This window comes from Chlorocebus sabaeus, chromosome 2, assembly GCF_047675955.1.
Source record: "Chlorocebus sabaeus isolate Y175 chromosome 2, mChlSab1.0.hap1, whole genome shotgun sequence".
Taxonomy (NCBI): Eukaryota; Metazoa; Chordata; class Mammalia; order Primates; family Cercopithecidae; genus Chlorocebus; species Chlorocebus sabaeus.
Window position 1 is genome coordinate 51,821,483 of NC_132905.1, and position 12,643 is coordinate 51,834,125.

At 38.3% G+C, this 12,643-nt stretch overlaps 1 protein-coding gene across 2 annotated transcripts in view; it reads left to right on the top strand.

Moving 5' to 3' along the window:
• The first annotated feature begins 356 nt into the window (after nt 1-356).
• The window catches only part of SEL1L2 (SEL1L2 adaptor subunit of SYVN1 ubiquitin ligase), a 147,441-nt gene continuing 135,154 nt past the window's right edge, over nt 357-12,643 (top strand). For both annotated transcript variants that reach the window (XM_007960470.3, XM_037985366.2), the window contains exon 1: nt 357-491. In XM_007960470.3, coding sequence (XP_007958661.3) covers nt 434-491 — 58 coding nt within the window. In that variant the 5' untranslated portion in view covers nt 357-433. The remainder of the gene's footprint in view (nt 492-12,643) is intronic.

Below are 12,643 nucleotides of genomic sequence, written 5' to 3' on the forward strand. Positions count from 1 at the left end.
CCAGCTTACAGGATGATGTCAGATCAGTTCATGTACCTTAATTGTGTTTTTACATAAGTGTAGTTTGTACCTCTAGAGGCAACATAAAAATAAGAACTTCCAGCACCCCTGAACACAGTTGAATGTGTGGACATGTACGAGTTGGACTTCTGGTCCCTTCCTTTCATGTTAGAGAGCCACCCCTAATTTCTAGCCTACCCCTTATCTTCAGCCAGAGGAATAGCAGTGGATCCTTTCCACAGCCTGCATTCTCCAGCAGCTGCCTTCATTCCAGCTTGAAAAGAACTCCCTGGCAGTCCATTGGTCCAAGAGTAAGGAAATCGTTGCTTAGCAACTGACTCCTGCCCCCACCAGAGCCCTGAGAAGAGGTGCTCTTGGGCCAACCACCTAGTTTCTGCCTGTGTTACAGTGAAAAGGAGTTGCTTAAGAGAAGATGAAGCCCTTGTCTCTGTTAATAGAGATACTGATAATTCTTGGGGTCACAATTAAAAGTAAGTTTTTTTTTGTCCTTACAGTTCTCTATGAGGGTCTTTTCTCTTTGCTCAAACAGTGCCAAGGGCAGAAGCCAATCAAAAGATTAGAACTTTACTATATCCCTAAGTAACGCCATTTTTGTACAGGTATTTAAAAATGTGCAATAAGAAGAATAGATGATAATGATAGTCTCACTTGGGATAATACTTGGGAAGGGTGTGGGTGATGGGGAGAAAACAAATCTATGAGAAAACCACTACAGTAATTGTTATAAAGTAGGGATAATCAGGGCAAGTTGTTAAGTGCTATTAAATTTAGAATATCATAAAGGTCTAGTTCCAAGACTTTAAAGGAAAAATATAGGACTCAAAGAGTGTGAAAGATCCATAAACATGTTCTTTTAAAATATTTACACAATAACAATTTCACTTTCAAAGTTTCAATGTTTCCTATATAGTTACTATCTGAAAATGGAAGTTATTTTCCAATCTTGTTTCTTTGGCCATTTTTTGAGTTACTTTTCACCCAATCCTCATATAATGTGCTCATGATAAATTCAACTTGATAAATATTTATTTGGTCCCTGATTGTCTAGTGGTTAGAATTCGGCACTCTCACTGCCACAGCCCAGGTTCAATTCCCTGCCAGAGAAAAGAAAAAAAAAAAGGAAATATTTGGATTTTACCCAGAAATGTAAGATTGGTTTACCATCCATAAAGTAATCAATGTAACAATCACATCAATAGAATAAAAGACAAAGATCACATGATCATTCTAATCTAGTAAAAGCATTTGACAAAATTCAACATGCTTTGTGATAAAAATGTGTGACAAACTAAGAATAGAAGGAAACTTTATCAACCTGATATGATATATCAAAAAACCCAAAGCTACTATATTTAACGGTGAAAGACTGAATGCTTTACCCCTAACATCAGGAATAAGACAAGGATGTCCACTTTTGCCATTTCTATTCAACATTGTACTGGAAGTTCTAGCCATGGCAATTACACAAGAAACAGAAGTAGAAGACATCAAGCTTGGAAAGAAAGAAGTGAAATGATCTGTATTCACCGACGACATGATCTTGTATACAGAAAATCCTATGGAATCAAGTACAAAACTATTACAACAAATAAATGAGCTCCACAGCACTGCAGAATACAAAAAATGGTTCCATTTCTATACAGTAGCAATGAGCAAACCAAAAATGAAATTAAGAAAGAAACTTTATAATAGTATCAAAAATGAACTACTTAAGAATAAAGTTTACAAAAAAAAGTGCAAAATTCATCTTCTTATAACCACAAAAATTGTTTAAAGAAGTTAAAGACGACCTCACTAAATGAAAAGACTTCCCATGTTCATGAATTGGAAAACTTAATATTGGTAAGATGGCAATACTCTCCAAATTGATCTACATATTCAACACAGTCTTTATTTATTTTTTTTATTTTTATTTTTTTTTGAGATGGATTTTCGCTCTTGTCGTCCAGGCTGGAATGCAATGACACAATCTCGGCTCACTGCAACCTCCGCTTCCTGGGTTCAAGCGATTCTCCTGCCTCAGCCTCCCAAGTAGCTGAGATTACAGTCGTCTGCCACCACACCTGGCAAATTTTTTGTATTTTTAGTAGAGACGGGGTTTTACCATGTTGGCCAGGCTGGTCTTGAACTCCTGACCTCCGGTTATTCACCAGCCTCAGCCAGCCAAAGTGCTGGGATTACAGGCATGAGCCACTGCACCTGGGCTTCAACACAATTTTTATGAAAATCCCAGCTGATTTCTTTTCAAAAATTGGCAAACTGGTTTTAAAATTCATATGGAAAAAAATGTTCCTGAAAAAGAAGAATGAAGTTGGAAGGACTCACACTTCCCAATTTCAAAACTTACTACAAAGCTACAGTAATCAAGACAGTATGGTCCTGATGTGAAAACAGACATATAGATTACTGGAACAGAATTGAGAGTTTTACAAGTAAACTGTCACACTTATCATCAATTGATTTTTGTCAAAGATGCCATGAAAACTCAGTGTGGGAGGTGCTGGAGGAGATAATCTCTCCAACAAATGGTGCTGGGACAACTGGATAACCACATGAAAAAAATGAATTTGAAAAAATTAAAACAATTTTTAAAAGCTAGGCACAACGGTTCCTATGTGTAATCCCAGCACTTTGGGAGACCAAGGCAGAAGGATCACTTAAGGCCAGGACTTCGAGACCAGCCTGGTCAACATAGCAAGAACCTCATCTCTTTAAAATTAAAGTAAAAGATAAATAAAAAATTTGTAAGAATGAATTTGTACCCCCACCTCATACCTCATATACACAAATTAATTCAAAATAGATCAAAGACCTACACATATAGCTAAGGATTTAAAACTCTTAGAAGAAAACATAGACATAAATCTTCCTAACTTTGGATAAGCAATGATTTCCTAGATATGCCACCAAAAGCACAAGCAGAAAAGGAAAAACCAAACTGATTATCAAAACTCTTCTGCTTTGGAGGATATCATCAAGAAACTCAAACGACAACCCACAGAATGAGAGAAAATTTTTGCAACTCATATATCTGATGAGAATTCAGTATTCAGAGTATACAAAGAACCTTACAATTCATCAACAAAATGACAACCCAATTTAAAAATGGGCAAAGAAATTGGATAGACAGTTTCCCAAAGAAGAACAAATGACCAAGCACATCAAAGATATTCTACATCATTGGTCATTAAGGAAATGAAAGCGAAAAGCCAGTGAGTTATCACATCACACCCACTAGGATGGTTATAATCAAAAAACAGGAAATTATCGGCCAGGCACGGTGGCTCACACCTGTAATCCCAGCACTTTGGGAGGCTGAGGCAGGTGGATTACGAGGTCAAGAGATCAAGATCATCCTGGCCAATCAACATGGTGAGACCCCGTCTCTATTAAAAATACAAAAATTATCTGGGCATCATGGCACACACCTGTAGTCCCAGCTACTCAGGAGGCTGAGGCAGGAGAATCGCTTGAATCCGGGAGGCAGAGGTTACAGTGAGCCGAGATTGCACCACTGCACTCCAGCCCCAGCGACAGAGCAAGACTCCGTCTCAAAAAAAAAAAAAAAAAAAAAAAGGAAATTATCAAATTTTGGAAGGATATGGAGAAACAGGAGCCTTAACACATTGCTGGTGTGAATATAAAATGGTATAGTCACTGTGGAAAACAGTGTGGCAGTTTCTTAAAAAGTGAAACAGATTTATTAGGTTGGTGCAAAAGTAATTGAAGTTTTGGCATTAAAAGTAATGGAGAGGCCGGGTGCGGTGGCTCACGCCTGTAATCCCAGCACTTTGGGAGGCCGAGGCGGGAGGATCATGAGGTCAGGAGATGGAAACCATCCTGGCTAACACGGTGAAAACCCATCTCTACTACAAATACAAAAAATTAGCCAGGCGTGGTGGCCAGCGCCTGTAGTCCCAGCTATTCGGGCGACTGAGGCAGAAGAATGGCGTGAACCTGGGAGGCGGAGCTTGCAGTGAGCTGAGATAGTACCACTGCACTCCAGCCTGGGCAACAGACCGAGATTCCACCTCAAAAAAAATAATGGAGAAAACCATAATTACTTTTGCACCAACCTATGCAATGTGACCTATTAATTCCACTACTAGGTATATAACCAAGAGAAATAAAAACATAGTGTTCACACAGAAATTTGTACACAAATATTTATAAAAGCATTATTCATTGTAGCTTAAAGGTGGAAACAACCCAAATATTGACCAACAAATGAGTAAATAAACAAATTGTGGTATTTACATTGGAATATACATACAATGGAATATTACTCAGTCATAAAAAAGAATGAAGTACTGATACGTGTTACAATTTGGATGAACCTCAAAAACAGTTGTGCTACATGAAAGAAGCGACACAAAAGGCTGCATATTGTATGATTCTTATTTTATGAAATATCTGAAATAGGCAAATTCAGAGAGATGGAAAGCAGATTACTGGGTTAGGGGATGGCAGAGGGGAGAAAGAGGAGTGACTACTTAATGCATACAGAGTGTACCTCCAGGATGATGAAATTTTGAAACTGTAGAAAGGTGATGGCTGTATAACACTATGAATGCACTAAATGTCACTTAATTGCACACTTTAAAAGGGGTAATTGTATGTTATATGGATTTCACCTCAATTTTTTAAAAATGTTGCAATGCTTGGAAAACTGGCAATTCCTCAAAAGGTTAAACATAAAGTTACTATATGATCTAATAGTTCCATTCCTAGGTATATATCCAAGAGAATTGAAAACATATTTCCATACAAAAACTTACACATAAATGGTAGCATTATTCATAAATAGACAAAAAGTGGAACTAGCCCAAAAGTCCAACAACTGATGAACAGATCAACAAAATGTGGTATATCCATACAAAAGAATATTCAGCAAAAACCACAAACAAAGTATGATATGGATAACCTTGAATACATGCTAAGCAAAAGAAGGTAGACACAAATGGCCCCATATCATGTGACTTCCTAGGTATGAAACGTCCGTAATAAGCAAATACACAGAGACTGAAAGTCCATTACTGATTATCTAGGCCTGGGAGGTATGGGGGAATTGGGGTGATGATGACTTAGGGGTACAGGATTTCTTTTGGGGTAATGAAAATTGTTCTCTGATTGTGGGATGTTTGCACAAATTTGTGAATATCCTAAAGGCCATTGAATTGTAGAGGGAAAAAATAAATCTTTAATGAAGGTTATACACCAGGAGTATTGGGGATGTAAGAATATCTAAGAACAGTCCATATCCTCGAGCAGCTTAGAGTCTCAAAGAGAAAAATCAAAATAACTAATGAATAAATTGTAAAGTGTTATAGGTAATAAAACAGAAGCATTTACAGGGTACTGTAGGGCACAGAATGAAGGAGAGGTCATACTGAAAAGGTCATAGTTGGAAAGGCTTCACAAAGGAAATGGCATAGACCAAATCTTGAAAGATTAGTGAGTGTTCACCAAGCAGGCAAAGGAGAACAAGAACATTTCAGGCCAGAAAAAAGGACCAAAGACACAGAGGAATGAAAGAGCATGATCTATAAATAAGTGTATCAGTTTGCTGTTGTGTAGTATATAAGAAGCAACTTATGAGGCTGGAGTGGTAGGTAGGGACTTTGTGTGACAGGCTATGAAGTCTGGGCTTTATCCTGGGAGGAATGGGTAGTCATTTCAGGTTTACTCCTGAAGAACATGAATAGAATTATGCCTTAGAAAAATGACTTTGAGAGCAAATAGTAGCTACTAGATGTGAGGGTTGGGGGAGAGGGGATGTCCAACGGTTGGTTAAACAAATACAAAAGTATAGCTAAATAGGAGGAATAAGTTCAAGGGTTCTATAGCACTATTGTGTGACTATATTTAACAACAATTTATTGTATCAAATAGCTACAAGAGCAGATTTTGAATGTTCCAAACACAAAAATGTGATAAACATTTGAAGTTACAAACATGCTAATTACCCTGATTTGTTCATTATACATTGTATATATGTATCAAAATATCACACTGTGCTCCATAAATATGTACAATTATTACATATTAATTAAAAACTAAGAAAAGCAAAAAAAATTTAATAGCAAAAAAAGCAAATATTCAATGCCCTTTAGCAAAAAAGAAAGAAAAAAGGAAAGAAGAGGAGAGGGGAGGAGAGGGAGGAAGAAAGAGAGAAAGAGAGAGAGAGAGAGAGACTTTGGCAGTAGAGGATTGGATGTCACTGTATAACTCTGGTGACAGTGTAACTAGTAGAACATTACTGAATGGTCCAAACAAGAAACAATGAAGACTTAAACTATAGCAACAGCAGTGGGAACTGAGAAGAGTTGATGGATATCAAGGCTAGAGAGATTATCACAGAAGTCCAAGGTGAGAGAGTGCTAGAACATGGGAATTGCCAACAATGCCAAATGCCAGAGAGAATGGGGAAATTAGAGTCAGCAAGTGACCATGAAATTTAATAGCTTGAGAATTTTTGTTTCCAGGACAGTTTCAGCAGAGAAGCATGAACAGAAACCTGATGTCAAGGCTGGGTGTGGTGGCTCACACCTGAAATCCCAGTACTTTGGGAGACTGAGGCAGGCAGATCACCTGAGGTGAGGAATTCGACACCAGCCTGGCCAACATGGTGAAACTGCGTGTCTACTAAATATACAAAAATTAGCCAGGCGTGGTGGCGGGCACCTGTAATCTCAGCTACTCAGGAGGTTGAGGCAGGAGAATCACATGAATCCAGGAGGTGAAGGTTGCAGTGAGCTTAGATCGCGCCACTGCACTCAAGCCTGGGTGACAGAGCAAGACTTCATCTCAAAAAAAAAAAAAAAAGAAAAGAAAGACAGGAAGCTGATTTCAATTGATAGAAGTGAACATGAAGAGAGAAAGTAGAGACATAATGATTATACAGAGTTCTTCCAGGATTGTGGCAGTGTTCAGGGTCAGACTCTAGCTATCGATAGATCATTCATTAATTGTGGGTGTATAGAGAACCAGCAAAGTAGTTAGTGGGAGAGAAAACAGTTGTTTTTTAAAAGCTAGTGCTGGCGGGGCGCAGTAGCTCATGCCTGTAATCCCAGCACTTTGGGAGGCCAAGGCGGGCAGATCACATGAGGTCAGGAGTTTGAGACCAGCCGTGACCAACATGGACAAACCCCATCTCTACTAAAAATACAAAATTAGCTGGGCGTGGTGGCGCATGCCTGTAATCCCAGCTACTCCAGAGGCTGAGGCAGGAGAATCGCTTGAACCCAGGAGGCAGAGTTTGCAGTGAGCCGAGATTGTGCCATTGCACTCCAGCCTGGGCAACAAGAGCGAAACTCTGTCTCAAAGAAAACCAAAAACAAAAACAAAAAACAAAAAACAAAAAACAAAAGCTAGTGCTAAAAGAGCTAAGATTCATATGTAAAATTAGCCCTTGACCTCACTTATTTTCCCTCTCTTTGCCCCTCTACCCTATTTCTCGAGGCAAAACAGACAGGTCTATCCTTTTTCATTCAGATACACCTTGCAAGCTTGCATGTTGCCTTTTTATTCGTTTTTTTCACTTGATACTCATTGTATTTTGATTTTACCTATATAAAATTATTGGGGAGGACATAACTATGCGATTATCCCTGACTCTACATTCACCTAGGGAATTTCTTAAAAAGTTACTGAGATGATTTTTCCCTTTTGGTAAATCCTCAGGTTAAAATAGTTGAAAATGATGGAAGGAATGAACAGTCCATCCCAAAGTCTATGGCTTAGAAAAATGGAAGGAAAACTAATCATGTTAAACTAGTCATTTTTTTTCTAGTGTTTTTTTCTCTCTTCACTCTATCAACTTAGCTGCTGCTTTTTTTTTTTTTTTTTTTTTTTTTTTTCCTGAGATGGAGTCTTGCTCTCTCGCCCAGACTGGAGTGCAGTGGCATGAACTCAGCTCACTGCAACCTCCGCCTCCCAGGTTCAAGCAATTCTCCTGCCTCAGCTTCCCGAGTATCTGGGACTACAGGGGCTTACCACCACACCCAGCTAATTTTTGTATTTTTAGTAGAGACGGGGTTTCACTCTGTTGGCCAGGATGGTCTCCATCTCTTGACCTCATGATCCACCCGCCTCAGCCTTCCGAAGTGCTGGGATTACAGGTGTGAGCCATCATGCCCAGCCTGCTGCTGCTTTAAGGTAGTGTAAAATATATCACTGAGGCAGAGAAAAGGCACTGCCAAGAGTTCTGGCTATAGATCATCCAGAGTCCAAGGTTTCCTGTCTCCCATCTATTTCTTTTCTTTCTTGTTTATTTATTTAGATCTCACTTAGAAACAATTTTTTCTTTTTTCTTTTTTGAAAATTTTTATTTACAATGATAGAACTTGCTACTGTCTCAGAATATACCTTTTTTTTTTTTTTTTTGGCAGAGTCTCATTCTGTCTCCTAGGCTGGAGTGCAGTGGCATAATCACAACTCACTATAGGCTCAACTTCCCAGGCTCAAGCATTCCTCCCACCTCAGCCTTCCAACTAGCTGGGACCACAGGCATGCACCACCATGCCAGGCTAATTTCTGTTTTTTTTGTAGAGATAGGATCTCACTATGTTGCCCAGTCTGGTCTTGAACTTCTGAGCTCAAACGATCTCCTGCGTCAACCTCCCAAAATGCTGGGATTACAGGCATGAGCCACCATGGCTGGCCCCATCTATTTCTTTCTAGTAGTAACTCTTATTATACACTTCTGTGATTAGAAAAGCAAAACAAAACAACAAAAAGTTAATAGTAACTCTCACAGACACACTCCACCTACCCAGCAGCTCTCTATCCCAGTAGAAAGGGGCACGTAGCTCATCAGTCTCACAGTAACCAGAGGCCAGAAAGCAGTTGCCTCACAATCATGTCTAGGTCCCTGTCTGGTCCAGAAGGAGGCCACATAAAGACCAAGCCCTGGACATGTTGCAGAGGAAGCTGAGCCTAAGCAGTACAAGCAGGAAATATCCTACTGCTTCAGAAATGTTCTTGCTTCTACCAGTGCTATTTTGAATAACCTATGGAATTGAGGATTTCTAAATTACCTTTGCTTTCATTAAATTCTTTTATGTTGTACCTCTAACCAGGGAAAAGATACATTGCAAGTAACTGGAGCATATCTCCTTGAAAAGAAGCAGGAGAGACTAGGTGTTATGATAGGATTGATGACTGCAAGAGAGAAGTTTGATAACTGTGTTATGTGAGGGATCAGTAAAAAAGCACATTTCTCTTTTGTGAGTTTCCTGAAAGTTATAAGGCTTTTTCACACCTTTGTATCTCAGATTCATCTGGATGGTTTCTGATTTTGTATTTTTTTCAGTGACAAATATTAATTGCATATTTATGGGGCACAATGTGATGTTTTGATATATGTATATGTTGGGCAATGATTAAGTCATGCTAATTAACATATCCATCCCTTCATATAAGTACCATTTTTTGTGGTGAGAACGTTTGAAATCTACTATTTTAGTAATTTTGAAATACAGAATACATTATTAACTATAGGCACCATGCTGTGCAACATCTAAAACTTATTTTCCTATTTAATTGAAACTGTACTCTTTGACCAACCTCTCCCCATTCCCCATACCTCCCTCCCCAGCCTCTGGTAACCATCATTCTATTCTCTATTTCTTTCTTTCTTTCTTTTTTTTGAGATGGAGGTTTGCTCTTGTTGCCCAGGCTAGAGTGCAATGGCACCATCTTGGCTCACTGCAACCTCCGCCTCCCGAGTTCAAGTGATTCTCCTGTTTCAGCCTCCCGAGTAGCTGGGATTATAGGTGCACACCACCATGCCCGGCTAATTTTGTATTTTTAGTAGAGACGGGGTTTCACCATGTTGGCGAGGCTGCTGTCAAACTTCTGACCTCAGGTGATCTACCCGCCTTGGCCTCCCAAAGTGCTGGGATTACAAGCGTGAGCCACCAGGCCCAGCCTCTACTCTCTATTTCTATGAGTTTCAACTCTTTAGATTCCACATATAAGTGAGATCAGAAAGTATTTGTCTCTCACTTCCTGGCTTACTTCATTTAGTATAATGTACTCCAGTTTTATTCATGTTGTTGCAAATAGCATGATTTCCTTCTTTATAAGGCTGAATAATATTTCATTGTATATATACACAACATTTTCTTTATCCATTAATCCATTGATGGACACTTAGGCTGTTTCCATATCTTGACTATTGTAAATAATGCTATAATGAACATGGGAGTGCAGACATCTTTTTGACATACTGATTTCAAGTCCTTTGGATATATACCTGGAAGGGGGATTGCTGGATCATATGCCAATTCTTTGTTTGTTTGTTTGTTTGTTTGTTTGTTTGTTTTTTGAAGAATGGCTATCTATATTGTTTGACATAATGGCTGTACCAATTTATAGTCCCACTCACAGTGTATAAGATTTCCCTTTTCTCTAGCCAGGTGTGGTGGCTCACACCTGTAATCCCAGCACTCTGGGAGGCCGAGGCAGGCAAATCACCTGAGGTGAGGAGTTTAAGACTAGCCTGGCCAACATAGTGAAACCCTATCTCTACTAAAAATAAAAAAATTAGCCAGGCACATGCCTGTAATCCCAGCTACTTGGGAGCCTGAGGCAGGAGAATAGCTTGAACCCAGGAGGCAGAGGTTGCCGTGGGCTGAGATTGCGCCACTGCACTCCAGTCTGGGTGACAAAGCACGACTCTGTCTCAAAAAAGATTTCCCTTTTCTCCACATCCTCACCAACACTTATCATCTTTCATCTTTTTTACAACAAGTGTGAGGTGATATCTCGTTGTGATTTTAATTTGCATTTTCCTGATGATTAGTGATATTGAACATTTTCTCATATATCTGTTGGCCATTTGTATGTCTTCTTTCAAGAAATGTCTATTCGGGGCTTTTGCCCACTTTTTAATCAAGTTGTTTGTTTTCTTCCTATTTAGTTGAGTTTCTTATCTATTTTAGATATTAGTCCCTTGTCAAATGTATGGTTTGCAAATATTTTCTCCCAATTCATGGGTTGTCTGTTCAATCTGTTAATTGTTTTCTTTGCTGTACAGATTTTTAGTTTGCTGTAAATTCTATTTGTCTATTTTCACTTTTGTTGCTTGTGCTTTTTGGGGTTATATTTAAGAAATCACTACCCAGGCCAAAACTGTGAAGCTTTTCCTCTATATTTTCTTTTAGTTTTAGAGTTTCTGGTCTTATGTTTAAGTCTTTTTTATTTTTTTTGAAATGACAAAGTGACTGGGTTTTTTTGTAAGTAACTAGATTAAATTTTCTTCCATTGTGCCAATATGTGACCCAACACAGAGATTAAGTGCCAGTTTCAGGAAAATAAAGTTATATTTTTGTTAGCCATGAATGTATGTCTTCTGAATATTTTTTCTTTTATTTTTAGTTGATACATAAACATGCATCAACTTCATCAGTGATGCAGAGTGATATTTTGTACATATATAGAATGTGTAATGATCAAATCAGAGTTAGTAGCATAGCACCTCAAGCATTTATTATTTCTTTGTGTTGTAAACATTCAAAATCTTCTCTTCTAGCTTTTCTAAAATATGCAATGTCGTTAACCATATTTATCCTATAGTACCATAGAACACTAGAATTTACTTCTCCTATCTAGCTGTATTTTTGTATCAATTAACCAACTTCTCCCTATCCTCCTCTCTTCCCATCCTTCCTATTATCTAATAACCACAGTTCTACTCTATCACTTATATGAGCTCAATTCTTTCAGCTTCCACATATGAGTGAGAAAATGCGGCATTTGTCTTTCTGTGCTTGACATTTCACTTAACATCATGTCCTCTGGGCTCATCCATGTTGCATAAATGACATGATTACATTCTTTTTTTCTTTTTTCTTTCTTTTTCTTTTTCTTTTCTTTTCTTTTCTTTTTTTTTTTTTTTTTTTTTTTTTTTTTTTTTTTTTTTTTTTTGAGACAAGTCTCACTCTGTTGCCCAGTCTGGAGTACAATTGCATGATTGCAGCTCACTGCAACCTCTGCCTTCTGGATTCAAGCGATTCTCGTGCCTTAGCCTCACCAATAGCTGGAATTACAGGCATGCACAATCATGCCTGACTAATTTTTGTATTCTTAGTAGAGATGGGGTTTTGCCATGTTGGCCAGGCTGTTCTCAAATTCCTGACCTCAAGTGATCCACTCGCCTTGACCTCCCAAAGTGTTGGGATTACAGTCGTGAGCCACCACACCTGGCAATTTCATTCTTTTTCATGGCTGAATAATATTTCATTGTGTATATTTTTATTTTTTTATATTGATACTTATTTTATGTTTTTATATTTTTATTCATTTATCTGTTGATGAATATTTAAGTTGACTCCATATCTTGCTTGTTGCGAAAAGTGCTGCAATAGACATGGGGGCACAGGTGTCTCTTCAGTATACTGATTTCCTTTTCTTTGGATAAATAGTAGCAGGATTGATGGATCATATGGTAATTCTATCTTTAGGTTTTTGAGAAACCTCTATTCTGCTTTCCATAATGGCTGTACCCATTTACTTTCCACCAACAGTGTTTAAATATATGGTTGTCAAATGTATGGTTTGCAAATATTTTCTCCCAATTCATGGGTTGTCTGTTCAATCTGTTAATTGTTTTCTTTGC